This window comes from Narcine bancroftii, chromosome 12 (genome assembly GCF_036971445.1).
Source record: "Narcine bancroftii isolate sNarBan1 chromosome 12, sNarBan1.hap1, whole genome shotgun sequence".
In the NCBI taxonomy this organism is placed as follows: Eukaryota; Metazoa; Chordata; class Chondrichthyes; order Torpediniformes; family Narcinidae; genus Narcine; species Narcine bancroftii.
The window spans coordinates 84370935-84387450 of NC_091480.1; the positions used below are offsets into that span (position 1 = coordinate 84370935).

General features: G+C 43.3%; 1 protein-coding gene across 2 annotated transcripts in view; it reads left to right on the forward strand.

Annotated features, from left to right (window-relative positions):
• The first annotated feature begins 628 nt into the window (after window positions 1-628).
• LOC138747761 (uncharacterized) overlaps window positions 629-16516 on the forward strand; it is a 40618-nt gene continuing 24730 nt past the window's right edge. For both annotated transcript variants that reach the window (XR_011347647.1, XM_069907315.1), the window contains exons 1-5: window positions 629-881; window positions 3970-4150; window positions 6576-6679; window positions 9114-12284; window positions 14559-14770. Coding sequence is in view for 1 of the 2 variants with exons in the window: in XM_069907315.1 (XP_069763416.1) it covers window positions 3976-4150; window positions 6576-6679; window positions 9114-12284; window positions 14559-14770 (3662 nt within the window). In the remaining variant the exon portion in view is untranslated. The remainder of the gene's footprint in view (window positions 882-3969; window positions 4151-6575; window positions 6680-9113; window positions 12285-14558; window positions 14771-16516) is intronic.

Below are 16516 nucleotides of genomic sequence, written 5' to 3' on the forward strand. Positions count from 1 at the left end.
TTGATGAGGGTTTGCCGCACCTTGATGAGGGTTTGCCCTACCTTGATGAGGGTTTGCCCTATCTTGATGAGGGTTTGCCCTACCTTGATGAGGGTTTGCCCTACCTTGATGAGGATTTGCCCTACCTTGATGAAGGTTTGCCGTACCTTGATGAGGGTTTGCCCTACCTTGATGAGGGTTTGCCCTATCTTGATGAGGGTTTGCCGTACCTTGATGAGGGTTTGCCCTACCTTGATGAGGGTTTGCCCTACCTTGATGAAGGTTTGCCCTACCTTGATGAGGGTTTGCCGTACCTTGATGAGGGTTTGCCGTACCTTGATGAGGGTTTGCCCTACCTTGATGAGGGTTTGCCCTACCTTGATGAAGGTTTGTTCTGGTGAGTTTCTCTGGCATTGTTTTACTCTTCGACTCCTCCTGCCACAGGTTTAAGCGAGTTTATGTCCCATCTCACAAGGCACAATTACCCTTGGGGGTCTCATTGCCTGGCTGCAATCGTCCCCTAACCCTGAAGACCCTTTCTATATCTATCTCTCTATATATATGGGAATGTTTCTCTTTGGTGCTTTACCGGGCTTTAAAATGCAAGAAGATTCCCAAGCCAACACTTGGAAGAGTTCGGCAACTCTGGCCGCGGGAGAGGGGAGAGCTCCTGGCCCTGCAAACCTGACCGGTGCTCCTTGCCCCAGCATTGGTAAACGACGAAGCCCACGTTTAGGCGGAGAATCGAAACGGTGTTTGTCCGAACTTGGGGAGGCACTTCATGTCGATGGGACCCAAAGCTGAAGCCAAATCCGCTTTCACTTTCGCATCTGCTCATCTCGCAGCGGGGGGTTTTTTTTGGTGGTGGTTGTTTTCAACGCGGATCGGCGGGGTAGACGGAGGTAGGACTCGGTCCCTTCTCTGTGCTGGCGGAGTTCGATAGAAACCATTCAGCGAGCTCCCCGGGGCTTCTCTCCACGGGAAGGGGGTGTGGGTGGGTAGGGGGGGGGGGGGTGTGGGTGGGTGGGGGGGGGTGTGTGTGGGTGGGTAGGGGGGGCAACATCTGCAGGAATCTTTTGGGGGGGGGGTGCAAAACCGAAAGCTCCGACCGCAGCAAGTGGATCCTTCTGCGGAGGGGGGGGGGGGGGGGTGGAAGGCACAGAGGAGCCGTCACCCTGAACCCAATGCAGCACAGACGTGGTGGGGGGGGGGGTTTGCTCTGGACGCGGGTGGCCTGGTTAATTTCCATGTTGCAGAGGCCCATGTTAATTTCAAATGGCATCAAAGAAGCATCGCCTGGCTCGTAGCAAAATGCAGACAGCCCTCAGCGAGCCGCCCCCTTATCCCCCCGAGTCGGAGGGCTTTGGTGGTGGGTGGTGGGGGGTTCAAGCCATGTCGTTTGACGCTGGCATTTAGATCGAGGAAGTGCTCGTCTCAGCGGGAAGCCCTGATACCCCGGGCTGGGTGGAACAGTCCCTGCCGCCTCAGTCTCGGGCTCCGTTCTCCCCATCCAAAGCGGCTTCTCTTCTAAGTGGTCCCTTGGGTCGGTGGGGAGGGGGAGGGGGAGGGGGGTGACTCGACCCCCCCCCCCCACCCCGCAGCTATTGTGTGTGTGGTTCCGCATTGGGGGGGTTTTGAGTCTCCCCCCCCCCCCCCCCCCCCCCCCCGGCCACCACGCCCAGACTCGACGATCTTGCTGCCCGGTTCCTTCTCCGCTTGGACGGGGCTTCCTGCAAGTCAGAGCGGGCGTGACGCTTTTTGATGGATGCTTTCAGAGCTCAGAAATGCAGCCCCCCCCACCCCCTTCGGCCCTTCTAGTCGGCCTAGTCCCACTGACCTGCCCCACCAGACCTCTCCCATCCAAATCCTTGAAGGTTAAAATTGAGCCCGCTTCCAGACTCCCACCCCTCTCTGGGATCCCCCAAACCTTTCCCCTTGCACTCTTAACATCTGTTGCCATCCTAGGGACTGTGTTTCAGGAAGGTGCAATTCACCCAGAACTGGGAGGAAGACTGTTATTGATCCTTCCAGAGGAATGAGAGAATTCTGCGCAGTCTCACGCCAGTACTGTGGCTGGAGGGTGCGTGGAAGCAAACAGTAGAGCGAGGCGCTCTCCTGCATCATGGACATTATCCTTGCACCAGACCTGGAGTCTTGACTTCCATGTGTAGTCAAAAGCAGTCAGTGAGGGGATGGTGAATTTCTTCATTGATGTTTGCCTTCATAGGGTGGTGGTTCCTGAGAAATGAGAAGGGCTCTGCACTTTCCAAGGACTCTCCATGGATACATTGATGGGGGAAAGAGATTTGGAGAGGACTCTTTGTGGGTTTCTAGTCTAGGGGCCCATTCAGTCAATGCGACTTGGAGCTCATCCTTAATTAGCACCCACATCGGGTGGTGAGGCATCATAGCCATTTATGAGGTTAGGCTTCACCTTGTAGGATGTAATGGCCTGCAAGTCCCACCCTAGCTGGCGAGTCCCCCTTGACTTCCTGTATATCACCAGTCTTGGACATTATTGACCTCACACTCAGCAGGTTGCAAATCCATGACTTTTTGTTGGGGTACTCGTGTTATGTAGTGATGTAGAATTATAGAGTTGCAGGACAGAAAAAAGTTCAGAAGCCCAGTCACCCGTGTTCTTCCCAGTCCCTCCCATTAATCCATTAAATGGGTGATCGATAGGCTAATGGGCTTGATTCTGGCCTGTATCTTTCGATAACTCTAGGAGTGAACACTTCGACTGAGAGTTTCCCACTGATTCAGAAGTGATGTGATCCCAGCTTTATACTTTGAATTTTGTCAACCTGATTCAAATCCTCAAACCCCTGTGGTGGGTTTTGAATTCAAAAGGTCACCTGCTTATTAGAGATTTGCAATTGATGAGATCTTGTTGTGTTCAAATTGAGCGCAGCAGTACTTCCTGCATTAACACTGGCTGCATGTTCAGTGAAGACATTAACAAACACAGAAAGCTCTGGGACATCTGATGCTGTGACAGCCACTGTGTAGGTCCAGTAATCCATCTGATTCGTTCATGGCCTGTGAAAAATTCGAAATATTTATCCAGTCCAACCAAGTGTGACACTGATATCCTCTTGCAGGGCAGTCAAAAAATTCTCTTTTTTTCATTCATATTTTCTAATTGAGGGGATCAGCTCTTAAATCAGTGGTGTATCTTAGAGCATGCCAATCTATCCCCCTCCCCCACTTATGTGAATGGACAGTGGGGTGATGGGGATGGAGAATCAATGCCTGATCCCTGATTTTAACTCTCCAGAAGATACTTGATGCCCAAGTGTAGAAGGTTTAACAATAGCCAATTCTCCCCAGTGATATCTGAGGCCTTTCCTCACTTCCAGCAATAACTTCAGACCCACCTCCAAGTTTAGTTTTGGCTGCATGAAACTCAGAACCCCAGATGAAAGAAGACAGAAAGAGACAATTTGTTTTTTCAGATTCTGATTTCAGATTTATCGTCAGAGTACATACATGACATCACCTACAACCCTGAGTATCTTTTTCCTGAGGGGAAGGCAGAATTACCACTTATTGGTAGTGCAAAACAAAAGTACACGTGTAAACAAACTGACCGTGCAATACAGAGAGAATAAAAACAAAGTGCACAAGTAGGAGTCCCTAAATGAGTCTCTGATTGAGTTTGTCGTTGAGGAGTCTGACGCTGGAGGGGGAGCAGCTGTTCCTGAACCTGGTGGTGCGAGTCTTGTGGCACCTGCACCTCTGTCCTGATGGCAGCAGCGAGAACAGAATGTGTGCTGGATGGCGTGATCCTCTCTGACAGCAACGTTCCCTGAGGATGTTTGGATAATGGGGAGGTTTTGCCTGTGATGTGTTTGGTGGCACCTTTTATATCTGGTGAAAGTTGCTGTATGAGTTGCAGTCACTGAAGCACTTTTGTAGTCACTGCCGCAATTAAGGGACTGCAGAATTCATTGGAAACTTTTTGTGCTTAAACTTTCTCTGCTTCAGATTAAAATGAAGAAAACCATACTGGTGTCTAATCTCCCCACGGGTGTTCCAAAGAGGAGTCTTGAAGATAAACTCACAATCCACTTCTTGCGGGCTAAGAATGGAGGAGGTGAAGTCATCGACGTGGTGTTCCCGAATCAGTTGCTCTCATCTGCTTATATAATTTTTGATGAGGAAGAAGGTAGGATGCAAAGAGGAACGAACATTAGCCAACCTCTGATAAAGCGAACGGTGGTTCCTAAAGCTTGAATCAAAACGAAATATGGAGAGTAATTTGGTTGTCAATGGCAGGGTCTAGTGGAGGTTCTTGAATCAAATTGCAAATGTTATGGGCACTTTGATACAGCCAACACTTTTTATTGGCCTCTTTTAAACTGCAGCACCTGGGTATCTCTCCTGGGACCCAGGTGCGATTACTGGGGCAAAGGTGCTGGAAGCACCTTTTATATTGCAGGGGGATGTACCCAGCAGTTTAAGGGGGATCCCGCCCCTGTAATGACGCGGGTCGTACTCACCGGAAGTACTGCCGAATGTTTGGATGCTGCCTGCCCGGTGATGCAAAATGGAAAACCTTTCTCTTTATAGTGTTATGAGCCCAGAGGACCCCAAAACCCAGCAGCAATATTCATCCAGCAAATGGTTACTTAAATAAAAGTTGCTTTTAATTATCTTTAAATATGAAAATATAATCAAACTTTAACTTATCTCTATTGACTTACTAAACCTAACTTAACCCCCTTCTAATTCTAAGCACACATGTGTGTGTAAGTTCAGAAAAGTTCTTTGGTTCAGAGTCCAATCTCACTTCTCACTCCTCCAAGTTCACTGGTTGCAGGCAACTCTTATACTGTGCACAGAATTTAACATGTATAAAGTTCACCAGGCTTTGGTGCTTGAAAGGTAAATGGTTACCGCTCAGGAAGGTTCTTGTCAGTTTTCAGAGAGAGATTTGTTGTTCCTTTTTAATCAGCCAGTTCAGAGTCTTGTTGACAAAACCTGCCCCTTCAGGGTCCTCCAGATGATAACCTTTTTCTTTCAGGTCACCACAGAGTTCCTTCTTGTTTCCCTTATTCCACATGAAACACAAGGGTTTTGACTAGACCGTCTTACAACTGTGCTTTCCCTAAGTTTGCCAGTTTGTCCTGTTCTAGACCCAGCTGCTGTCTGCTGACTGTAACACTGTACAAGTGATCTGTGTGTGTGTGTGTGTCTCGCTGTCCCCGAGAGAAAACCTGTTTGGCTCTCTCTGCTTGCAAAGCCACATGACCCTCTCAGAACACCAAGTTCTCTTCCAGACAGCAGCAGTTCCTGCATGCTCTTTCATCTGTTGCCTTTTGCAAACAACAATCCATTAGTGAAGTCTCGAGCATTCTTCAAAAGCTCTTGCAAAAGCTCTGGAGCCGATACGTCTACCATGGTGCAATGCTCCAGTATTTTAAATAAGATCTGTTTTAAAGTGTTTGTATGTGACCTTTCCCAATTTATCTCCCAAAAACCTACCTATATACTCTGTCACATATATCTTTATCTCCTGTGGACTCTGCGAGACCTGCTGAGTTTCTCTAGCATTTCTGTGTTTTTAACTACAATCACGTCCTGCTCTCGACTCCTGCATTTGGAATTCTCTTCATTGCTCGGAGAAAAACACCCTCGTTTTTGCTCAGATGCAACAGACTGACGGACTAAGAGTCGGTAAAAGGAAACTTGGTGTTTACGGCACCATGAGTGGGAATGAGAACGTGCCAAACAACTCAGCAATCAATCTATATCAGTTTATCCCCAGAACAGATTCCCTTTGAAAACTGGAGCAAACGGAAATTAAAGCAACTTTGTACTGCAAAAGTAGTGTGGTTTCCAGAGGAGGATGTTTAAGTGGAGGATAGTTATTATGTACATGAATTAATCTCAGTCACTAAGAGCAGGATGAAATCCTGCTTGATTAACAACAAAATAACCCAATCCTGTCCTCTGCAACTTGTTTTCCAAAAGTGGTCTGACTCATCCTCTAAATGCAATTATTTGATCCCCTTTTAAAACTGCTGCTCAATCCAGTTCAACCCTATTGTTTGCATGTTTTAAGATGGCAATCCATAATTAGCTCTCAAGGCAACAGGTTTTCTTTTAGGCTGCATTTAGTGGCATAGCTGTAACCTCAGCTATCACCAGGTTTCTCTGGTATTGTTCAGAAATGGTGCAGGAGCTGCCAACACAAGGACAATGCAGGAGAAGTGGATTTAACAATAGTTTTCTGAAGGGAATAAAATAGGGAGGCACGGTTAGTTAGTGCAATGCTGATATAGCGCCAGTGACTGGGGTTTGAATCTGGTGCATTCTCCTTGTGTCTGCATGGGTTTCCTCCTATCCTTCAAAATGTACCAGGCTTGTAGATCAATTGGCTCATGAGGCAAAGGGGCTGGTACCGTGCTGCATGTTTAAATTTAAAAAAATTAAAAATTAATTGCACGAAAGGGGTTAGAATTGAACTGGTTCACTGGCACTGTGGAACTGCAATGCTTTTGAGGCCGTTTTTTAATAGCTGTCTGGCAATGTTAGCAAGTCTCTATATTTAAGATTTTAATTGTAATTTTTTTGTATTCCTTACTCAGTGGCTCAACGAGTTCTCCAAGTTGAGAATCATATTCTTGAAATAAATGGGAAACAGTACAAATTAAAAGTGAAATCTGTCAACACTGAGATCAAAGTTGATGAGGTAATGAAGAATTATTCATATATTTTCATACGGATTTTCTTTTTATGTTTCACATGTGAGGTGCCAAATTAAGGCTCAGATTTTATACGTATGATACAAAAGAAAGTTCTGAATATACAGGACTTTCAGTAGAAATGTTATAAATACTTTCAAAAAAATACCAATAGCTTATTATTTATTCTACTTGAGGATAAATATTGAAAATCTTCATGAAAACCAAGAATGTTATGTAGTGTAAGGTTTCCTGGTTTCTTTTGTGAGGTGTTGTTTCCAGGTTGCTGGGGAATCTTTTCAAATTTAAGAGCGAATTATGTATGCTGACTGTTGATAATTTGTTAAAATGACTATTTACTGTTCAATTAATTGAATCATAAAGGATTACAACTTAAAGTTGTTAAAATTATGTCATTTTTAATTGCCCCTTTCTATAAAAACAACTAGGCTATGTAAATTTCTAAGATTGTAATTAGAACTTTGTTCCTAATTCCTTGGGTGGAGTGTGAAACGCTTGAATGGATAGTTTCCATTTTAAATATTGATTCTGCAATTTATAATGCAATTGTCATAATAAGGATAGAATGTATGCTATTAAAATAAAATGGACTCAAATCAGTACTGCAAGGTCTAATTAACTGTTCAAATGATGCAAAGTTGACTTGGATATATAAATCCCAAAGTCTCCTCATACCCAGTCCAACCCATTCTCTAAAACCTGCATCCAGCTTAGTTGGCTGAAAAAGATGGAAATACTAAGGAAACAATCTTCTAAATTGTGCCCATACCCATAATCTATGTCTCATAATCAGATTATCTGTTAATCTTGAAAATGAGAAAGCTAAGGAAGAGTCTAATCTGCTAACTTTTTTTGAAAAATTCAATTCCATTTCCACCCAAGCAGGGTGATCATCTAAGGTATCAAAATGTAATAACAATAATACATTTTATATATTAACTGTCTAATAATAATATCTAAAGTTTGGGAGAGACAAGCCCCCAAGCTTTTTATTTCTTTGAAGATAAGTTTTGTTTTACGAGGCTGTTTGTCCTGCCACATATAAGAAGAAATAATCAAATCTAATGAGTCAAATTAGGTTTTAGGAACAAAAATTGGTAAGGATTGGAACATGTACAAAAATTTAGGTAAAATGTTCATTCTAATTGCTTTGTCCAATCATTCACATAGACAAAGATGTCCATTCTGTTGATTGTTTAGTCTGTTTAATTAGGCCAAGGAAGTTTTGTTTTAATAAATTCTTGCAACTCTTTTAAATTGTAATTCCCAAATATTTAAACTGATCTTTAACTATTTTGAAAGGGAAATTGGCGTAAACTGTCAAAGATCCATTAATGGATAGTAATTCACTCTTATAAAAATTTATTCTAGGCCCAGAAAATTTACTAAATTGAGCATACAGTGATAATATGGTTAGTAATGAAGTCTCGGGGTTAGAAATATATAATAAAAGATCATCTGCAAATAAGGAAACTTTATGTTCAAATTTCTTTCTGAAAATACCATTGAATTCTCTAGTATCCCACAAAGCTGCGCTGAAGGTTCCAATCTAAGATCAAAAAGCAAAGGGCAACCATGTCGAGTTCCCCTATAAAGGCTAAAAATATTTGATTGTTGCATATTTGAGTGCATTGAAGCCATGGAGCATAAATATATTATAATATATTAATCCACTTAATAAAAACTGGATCAAAATTAAATTTCTTTAAAACTGCAAACATATATTCCCATTCAACCCGATCAAAGACTTCTTTGGCATCTAGCGATAACACACATTTATTCGTTAGAGGGAAGATGTACTATATTCAATAGTCAATGTATATGATAATATGAGTGTTTTTAATAAAACCTGTCTGATCAGTATTGATAATTAATGGTAAAATATTCTCTATTCTATAGGCTAAAATTTTAGATAAGATCTTCATATCTACATTAAGTAAAGAAATGGGTCTATAAGAGGTACATTCAGTTCATTCTTTCCCCTTCAAAATAAGAGATATGTTCACTTCATTAAAAGAGGAGGAAGTCCCCCCTCCCTATAGTGGTTCTCAACCTTTTTCTTTCCACTCACATACCACGTTAAGTAATCCTTTACTATGGCATAAGTTAGTAAGGGATTACTTAAGGTGGTATGAGAGAGGGGAATAAAAGTTTGAGAACCAATGGTCTAATTTAAAGAAAACTGAAATATCTTGGGTCTCTGTGTAGGTTTACTATTTACACCCAACACCCAACCAACCAATTTTCCCTTGCAACCGCTGCAACCGTGCCTGCCTGTCCCGCATCGGACTTGTCAGCCACAAACGAGCCTGCAGCTGACGTGGACATTACCCCTCCATAAATCTTCGTCCGCGAAGCCAAGCCAAAGAAGAAAGAAGGAGAATGGATACTAATTACTGTTAATCTTTATTTTGACAACAGGTCATCCCCCACATTTCTGTGACAATAGATTATGGAAAACTCTTTGGTGGGAAACTGTTAATGCAACATTTTCAGAAGACGCATAAAGGTGTTCAATTTACCTTTGATCAGAAAGCAGAGCGGTGCATCGTGGATGGAAGATTCTCTGACATAAAGGAAATTACTGGAGAAATTCATCACACACTCAGTTTAAAAGCTGACCAAAGCACCACCAACTCTGATGAAACTAAGGACCAACTGTGCGATGGTCAAGAAAGGACAGCATTCAAAACTTCAAACAGCATTAGGCAAGATTCTTGGAAATCAAATGCAGATTGTCACGCTAAGGCGGATGATTTAGAATTGCAAAAATCTGTTCGTGGGACTGACAAGAGAGGCACAGATTTGCAGCAAACCAAACTGTATACAAGCCCTATTGAGAATTGCACTTTATTGATGGATTATGATATTTATCTGTATATTCAGACATTTTGTAAAGATAGGTATCAAAGCATCCTGCATAAGAACCTTGTGGAGGTATTGGATATAACGGAAGACAGTATCACCATGTTATATTTGCAAGCAGCCTCTGGCTGTTTGGACAAAGGAACATCGCTGCAGCAAGCACATCATGAACTTTCTCAACTCTACCAGAGCTTTCAGTCCATACTTCGCAAAGAGCAGGTCATGAAGCAAAGCATAACTTCTGACGAAAAATTGCTGCAAGAGATCTGTGTAAGCCTCCAGGCACAATTTTCCCAAATAATTTTCAATGAAGATGTTGACTGTTTTTATCTAATAGGCACATCACATGATTGCTCCTTAGCCAAGAAGCATCTGCAGGATTTGAAGGAAGAACTGTGCGTTAGGTCTCAGGGAGAAATGCATGTTACTCCAGGTAGCTTTCCTGAAGATTACTCGGCTAGTAGCAGCAGTATACCTCATTCTCTGCGAGAATTGAAGGACCGCAGTTCATTTAAACGGGGAGAATCTCCAAAGACAGATGTCAGAAAGGATCACAAATTGGCTCCAACCTTCAATGGTAAACGGGAAGTTGACAATGCATTTATGATGGGAAGCAGAGTAGCTAAGGATAATTTAGATCTTAAGCCTGACCAGACAGCTAATCAACTGATGACAGGCTCTAGTAAGGCAAAAGGTTTACTGATGGACACCAAGAGTTGGGAAATGCAGCAAGTTCCCCACCACAGTACCACTACCACTCAAATATGTACTAATGCTGACAAGGCAGCCACCACTGGAACAGGCCAGTTGGTTACACCCACAGATTTTTCTCTGTTAACCAATCAGGCCAAGCTCCTGAAAAGCCCTGACAAAACAGCCAGTGACATTTTGTTCAAGGGCGATGAAGATTCTTCTAGTCTTTGTCCAAATAATGACCAACATAACAAAGCACTTGGCCCTGTAAAGCCATGCCACTTTGAAACATCAGCAGGCACTCTCTTTCACCTGGGAGATACAGTGGTGGACACCACGCAGACGAACCAGTCCAGAAGGTCGAGCAAAGCATCATTGCGAAAAACCAACAGTTTCTCTGGACGCTTGAAATCAAAGCGGTCCTTAGAAGCTGCCAATAATTTCCAAGAAAAGCCCTCTGAAGTAGATCTGACAGAAAGAGTTCCTGTCACAGAAGAGCTTCTAATAGATTCAGTTGTATGGTCCTATGTTAAAGACATCCATGATCTCTCCATTAGACAGATCAGAATCAGAACTGAGGTTACTTTTAATGAACAATTGCTGGGAGATACTATAGCATTGAAATTAACAGCAAGGAATTGGGACAATGTCATAGCTGCAAAGGAAGACATTTTGTCCCTTTACACATTGGTCATGAAGCATTTGACTCAACAGTTCCTTTCTTATGAGGATCTTGGCATAGTAGCTAGCCCAGAGAAAAATATGGAGCAATTCAGATGTTCACTCAAGAATAAATTCCCCAAAGTAAAATTTTTTGCTTCCAAGGCTGGTTTCTACATTATTGGCACATATGAATATTGCTTGAAAGTAATAGAAACGTTTAAACCCGAGTTAAAATACACATTTTTGGAAGACATGTCCCGTATGGGCCCGGCGTCCATCTCAGCGTCCAATCAGCATCCATTACTTGATACAGAAAAGCTGAAGGACACAGAGGGAGAGAAATGCACCAGATCTGCAGATTTGACATCATTGGGTAGGGCTCCGTTGGCCAGGAAGCCTGAAGACAGCAAAACGCTAGATTCCCATATGGATTGTGTCATTCTGAAAACACCTGCAAAAAGAGAAGAACCGCCTTTGTTTCAGTTGGAGAAAGAATTTACTGAGAGCATGGGTCACTGGAAGGCGTCAGAGAGTTCTAAACTTTGTAATTCTCTGCCAGATGGTGAGGAGCAGTCTTGGAACCAGCAGATACAGTATCCAAATGAGAGGGATAGCCCTGTATTAAATTTGCGGCAGGAACACAGTCCATTTATGGATCAGAAGAGATCTCCAAAAACTCTTGAGGAAGTGAGTGGGCTTGAGTTGCTTCAAGATCAAGGTGATTATAAATGTCAGAGGGCAATCAAGCAGATTGGAGATGTAGAAGGAGTTAAGACAAGGAAGACATTGCCTGATAGATTCAATCTGACCTCAAACAGACTAACAAAGGAAAGCCATTGGTGCAATAAAGAGAGCCCCTCCCTTCGCAATCGGGTGGAAGGCGGCACGCAGTCATTGCCAATATTTCCTTCCACTGACATGTCAGCCTTGTCATCGCATCAAAGAAAAAATGGTCAATATATCACCGAGTCAACCCCAGCTTCAAAAGGCCAAATGCAAGCAAAATATATCCAGCAGCCAACTGAGAGAAATGAGATTGAGGCACAAGAAAGCAAATCCGCGAGGAACTCTCTGCAGAGTCACTACAGAAGTCCGGCGATAGGAATGGATGCAAAGGAATTAAGTGAATGCTGCAATTGCGGGAAAGGTGGCAAGTTGTCAAAGGAGGACTGTGGCCAAGCTTTGTGCAAGGAATGTCGTGCAGTTAATCAGGAAGTCTGTCTGGCCTGTGGTCCAGAAACTACCCTGACTAAAAATAAAAGCCCGTGTGCACCAACGATGAGTTGTGCAGTTCTGAATATTGGGTTAAGTGGCTTTCTGAAAGACATGACTTTGCAGATAACCTACGACATTCCTGATGGCTCCCAAAAGGTAAGAACCCTGGCGTGGTTAAGAAGGATTAGGCTACTTGTTAAATAAAGGGCAACTTGTTGGTCTTATTTAAGTAACTCCTCCCTCCCAATTTCTCTATGGCTGTGGTTCTCAGCCTTTATTTCCCCCCCAGTTACATGCCACCTATTACCATTGTTGCTCTAAGGGATTACTTAAGGTTGGTTGCATGTGAGTGGGTGGGGGGGGGGGTGGCTGGGGGAAGGTTGAGAACCACTGGTCTAGTGCTTTCATTTCTGTAAACTGCAATAAAATAATAATTCTGTGAAGAGTTGTGCTTGATAAAAAGCCAAGGTTTCAGGCAGAGATCATTCTATCCTGTGATAACCCTACTGGCACTCCACCAATGCTTCTTTCGAGCAGTCATAAAATAAATGGGGGTTTGTGCAAGGGGAAAATAGGAAATGGAAAATTAGTCTTCTGTGGACGATCTTTTCCTTTCCCTTTGCCTTTCAATCATGGTCTCTGCCCACACTATTTACAAATGACCTTAATTTTTAGTTCATCCACTCACATGGAATCACTGTAGTGGGGCATTGTGCTGAGAGCCTGTTACTAATTTCAGTTATTTGTTAGGAATGCAATCAGTTAGCGCAACACGATTACAGTTCCAGCAAATCTGGCACCGTCTGGAAGGAGTTTGTGAATTCTCCCCGTGTCTGTGTGGGTTTCTTCCCATCCTTCAAGACGTACAGGGGGGTTGAGGAGAATTGGGTGTATTTGGATAGCCGGAGGTTCTGTTACCGTGCTGTATGCATGTCTAAACCCACCAAGGCCTAGACATTCATGTGCTCTGCTGAAGCTTCTTTGTAGTAGCATCAGCAAATATTTTAGTCATGGGCCCACTGCAGCGCTCCTTGTAGATGACCCATTGGAAGGTCCGATGTTAATCCCAAGACCACATCTTAGGGAGGGAGGGCCAGGTCTTCAATTGTGCCTTTTTCAGGGTTATTGGATCTGTTAGGAGGCACTTGGATTAGGCAGGATTAGTTCAGGACAAGAGAAAATATTGGGGTTGGGAGGGACTAATGAAAAGAGAGAAAGACGGGTAGAGAGAAATTAGAGGAGAGGTGGAATAGCTCTATAAAGTCATGGTCATTCCGAATGTGCCCAGTGTCAGGGGTGATCTGTTCCCTGCTATATCCTTCTGAGAGTGGGACCATCTACCATGGGTATTGTAAGGTAAAACATCATGAGATGGGAATGTGTAAGGAGTTACCCTGTGCAGGGCTGTAACAAGATGTGAATGCATCCTTGTACTTACAAGATAAGAGAGACATTGATGGATTGAGAGGCAGGAAGCTAGCAGGGAAAGGATAGCAACAGTTTTAGTCATTGGACAAGTAATGATATGATGATGTTCTAAGCACGTATCCAAGGGTATAAAAAATCACCATTTTGCTGATAATGGCAGAATGCATTCTCCGACTAACATTGTTAGTTGCAAGTGTTACAATCCGGTAATAAAGAACAAAGAACCCTGATTTCGACTCAGTCTGGTGTTTGTCTCACTCATTCATGAACAAAGCAGACCTAACAGTATCCGTGGGCATAGCCCCCAATTTCAGTAAAAGGAAAAGCAAATCAACTTCAGAGCCCTTTTCCAAATCAGCATACCTAATATCGAGGCCCAGTTATACTTAGTCAACTATGAGGAGCAGGCCAATGTCATTTACACGGCCTGCACTAGACATTGCCAAAACTGACAGGCCAAGCTCTGTTGTGGGAAATGATTGGACAGAGGAAAAGATTCAACCATGTGGTTAAATCATCCTTGGAGACATACACCACTTGCCTTGACTCCTAGGTGTCTCACCCATGAACAGTCAAAGCAGAGAAGGAACATTTGGGATTATGAAAGCTGAGGGCAAAGAAGCCCAGAGCTTGATCTCCAATTATCTTGGAATTGCTCGTCATTGGACTAAGACCAAGTGAGAGCTGGTGTGACAACTATCCCATGTTCCTGAGCAGAAGCGGTTAGTGTAATGCTGTTACCGCGCCAGTGAATGTGTTTCAAATCCAGTGTTGTTCTCCCCCATGTCTGCATGAGTTTTCTCCGGGTGCTCCGGTTTCCTCCCACTGTAGGTCACTTGAGTGTAATTGGGTGGCACAGGCTCGTGGGCCAAAAAGGGCCTGTTAACCTGCTGTATGTCAAACAAAAATCCTCCTTGATTCATTGGCAGGAGGTGGCAAGGAATAAACCAAATTCCGCAGCTCCTTCTAAAAGTGTGATGCTTTGTTTTTCCTCTTTTAAAGGAAGATGATCCAAACCCAGGAGAACCATATAAAGGAGGGCAGTTCAAAGCCTATTTGCCTGACTCTATTGATGGAAGGAAGGTTTTACTATTGCTGCAGAAAGCATTTAAAAGAGGCCTAATCTTCAAAGTCCAATCTCTTCCTTCAAAACCAGCCCAGGTGACATGGAATGAAATTCCACACAAAACAGCCACAACCGGGGGTAAACTAAAGTAAGTCAACTTCTATGATCAGTCTTAGTTTACTCCCTGGATGACACTTAACAAGATGGTTAATGCAAATTACACGGTACTGGATCTCAATGGAAGAGATCATTTGGGGCAGAGACTTAATCAACCTGATTCTGGTTAGAATGAGAGAAAATAATAACTATGAGAGGGCCAAATTCCTGCTAAGAATAATCAAGTCTATTGTCATCTGATTGCACAAGTCCAACTCGACGAAATAGCATTCTCCAGTTCTCTGTGCAAAACACATAGATGCACAACACACATACAGACAAACAATACATATGCAGGACAAGTAAACATACATACAAATAAGTAAATATTGTTTTGTAACTATGAGAGTCTCAGGTGGTTAGTGTGAGCAGTTCCTTTGGTCGTTCAGCGTTCTCACTGCCCGTGGGAAGAAGCTGTTCCTCAGCCTGGTGGTGCTGGCTCTGATCCTCCTGCATCTCTTGTAATAGTTATTTATTATGAACAGAACATTTGAATTTATTCAATAATCTAAAATGAAAACAGCCCAAATCCGTATTTTAATTGCAAAGTTGCATTTTATTTCATGTTTAAATTGTTTTGGCTTTTGGAGGGAAGGATAATGTTGTATTTGCTCTGGTCTAACGGACTCTCTCTGCAATGGTGTAATTCTTTTTTTAAATGCTGTTGGATGACTAGCTGGACTGGTCAAAAAAACACATTTTATCACAGTAAGGACATAAGAAATAGGAGCAGGAGGCAGCCATCTGATCTGTTGATAGGCTCATCTCCACCTTTTCCCCTCTATCCCCAACTATGTAAAAATCTATCCAACCTTCGCCTCCGCTGCTTCAATGGGCAGGAAATTCCACAGATTTACCACCCTTTGGGAAAAGTTGTTCCTCCTTATCTCCGCTCTAAATCTACTCCCCTGGATCTTGAGGCTATGTCCCCTAGTTCTGGTCTCCCCCACCAATGGGAATAACTTACCTACAATGCCTTTCATAATTTTAGACAATTCTCTAATATCTCCTCTCATTCTTTTACATTTAAGCAACTGCAGCCCCAGACGACTCAATCTCTCCTCACAGGCTAACCCCCTCATCCCTGGAATACATCTGGTGAACCTCCTCTGCTCCACCTCCCAAGCCAGTAAATCCTTCCTCAAGTAAGGAGACCAGAACTCCCCACAGTACTTCAGATGTGGTCTCACCAGTGCCTTGTACAGTTGCAGCATAACCTCCCTGCTCCTAAATTCAATCCCTCTAGTACTGAAGGCCAGCATTCCATTTATAGCCTTCTGCACCTGCAAACCTGCGATTCCTGTACAGGCAGTCCCTGGGTCACGAATGTCCGGGATACAAACAACTCGTATTTATGAATGGACCGTTCCCCAATTTGCATGTGTGTATAATGTTATCTCATGGATGCTAAATAAGAACTGTACCTGTTCTGCCTTATGCACAAATTCAGCTTGGACAGACCCAGGTAATGGAATTCGTTCGTATCCTGGGGACTGCCTGTATCTCAATACGTGTGGCAATAACCGAGACAAATTAATATGAAGCATATAAAATGACAAAAAAGCCATTGGAACTCCACACTCAATTCATTTCCAACAATTCACAGTTCCAGCACATTCCTCTGACCACACTCACTCAACCCTGACTTGTTGACATTAAAAGCAATTGTTACATCAACAGGAGTAAAACATGAAGGACCGCAGACACCTGGTTGAGGTAAAAATGCAACGCTGGAGAA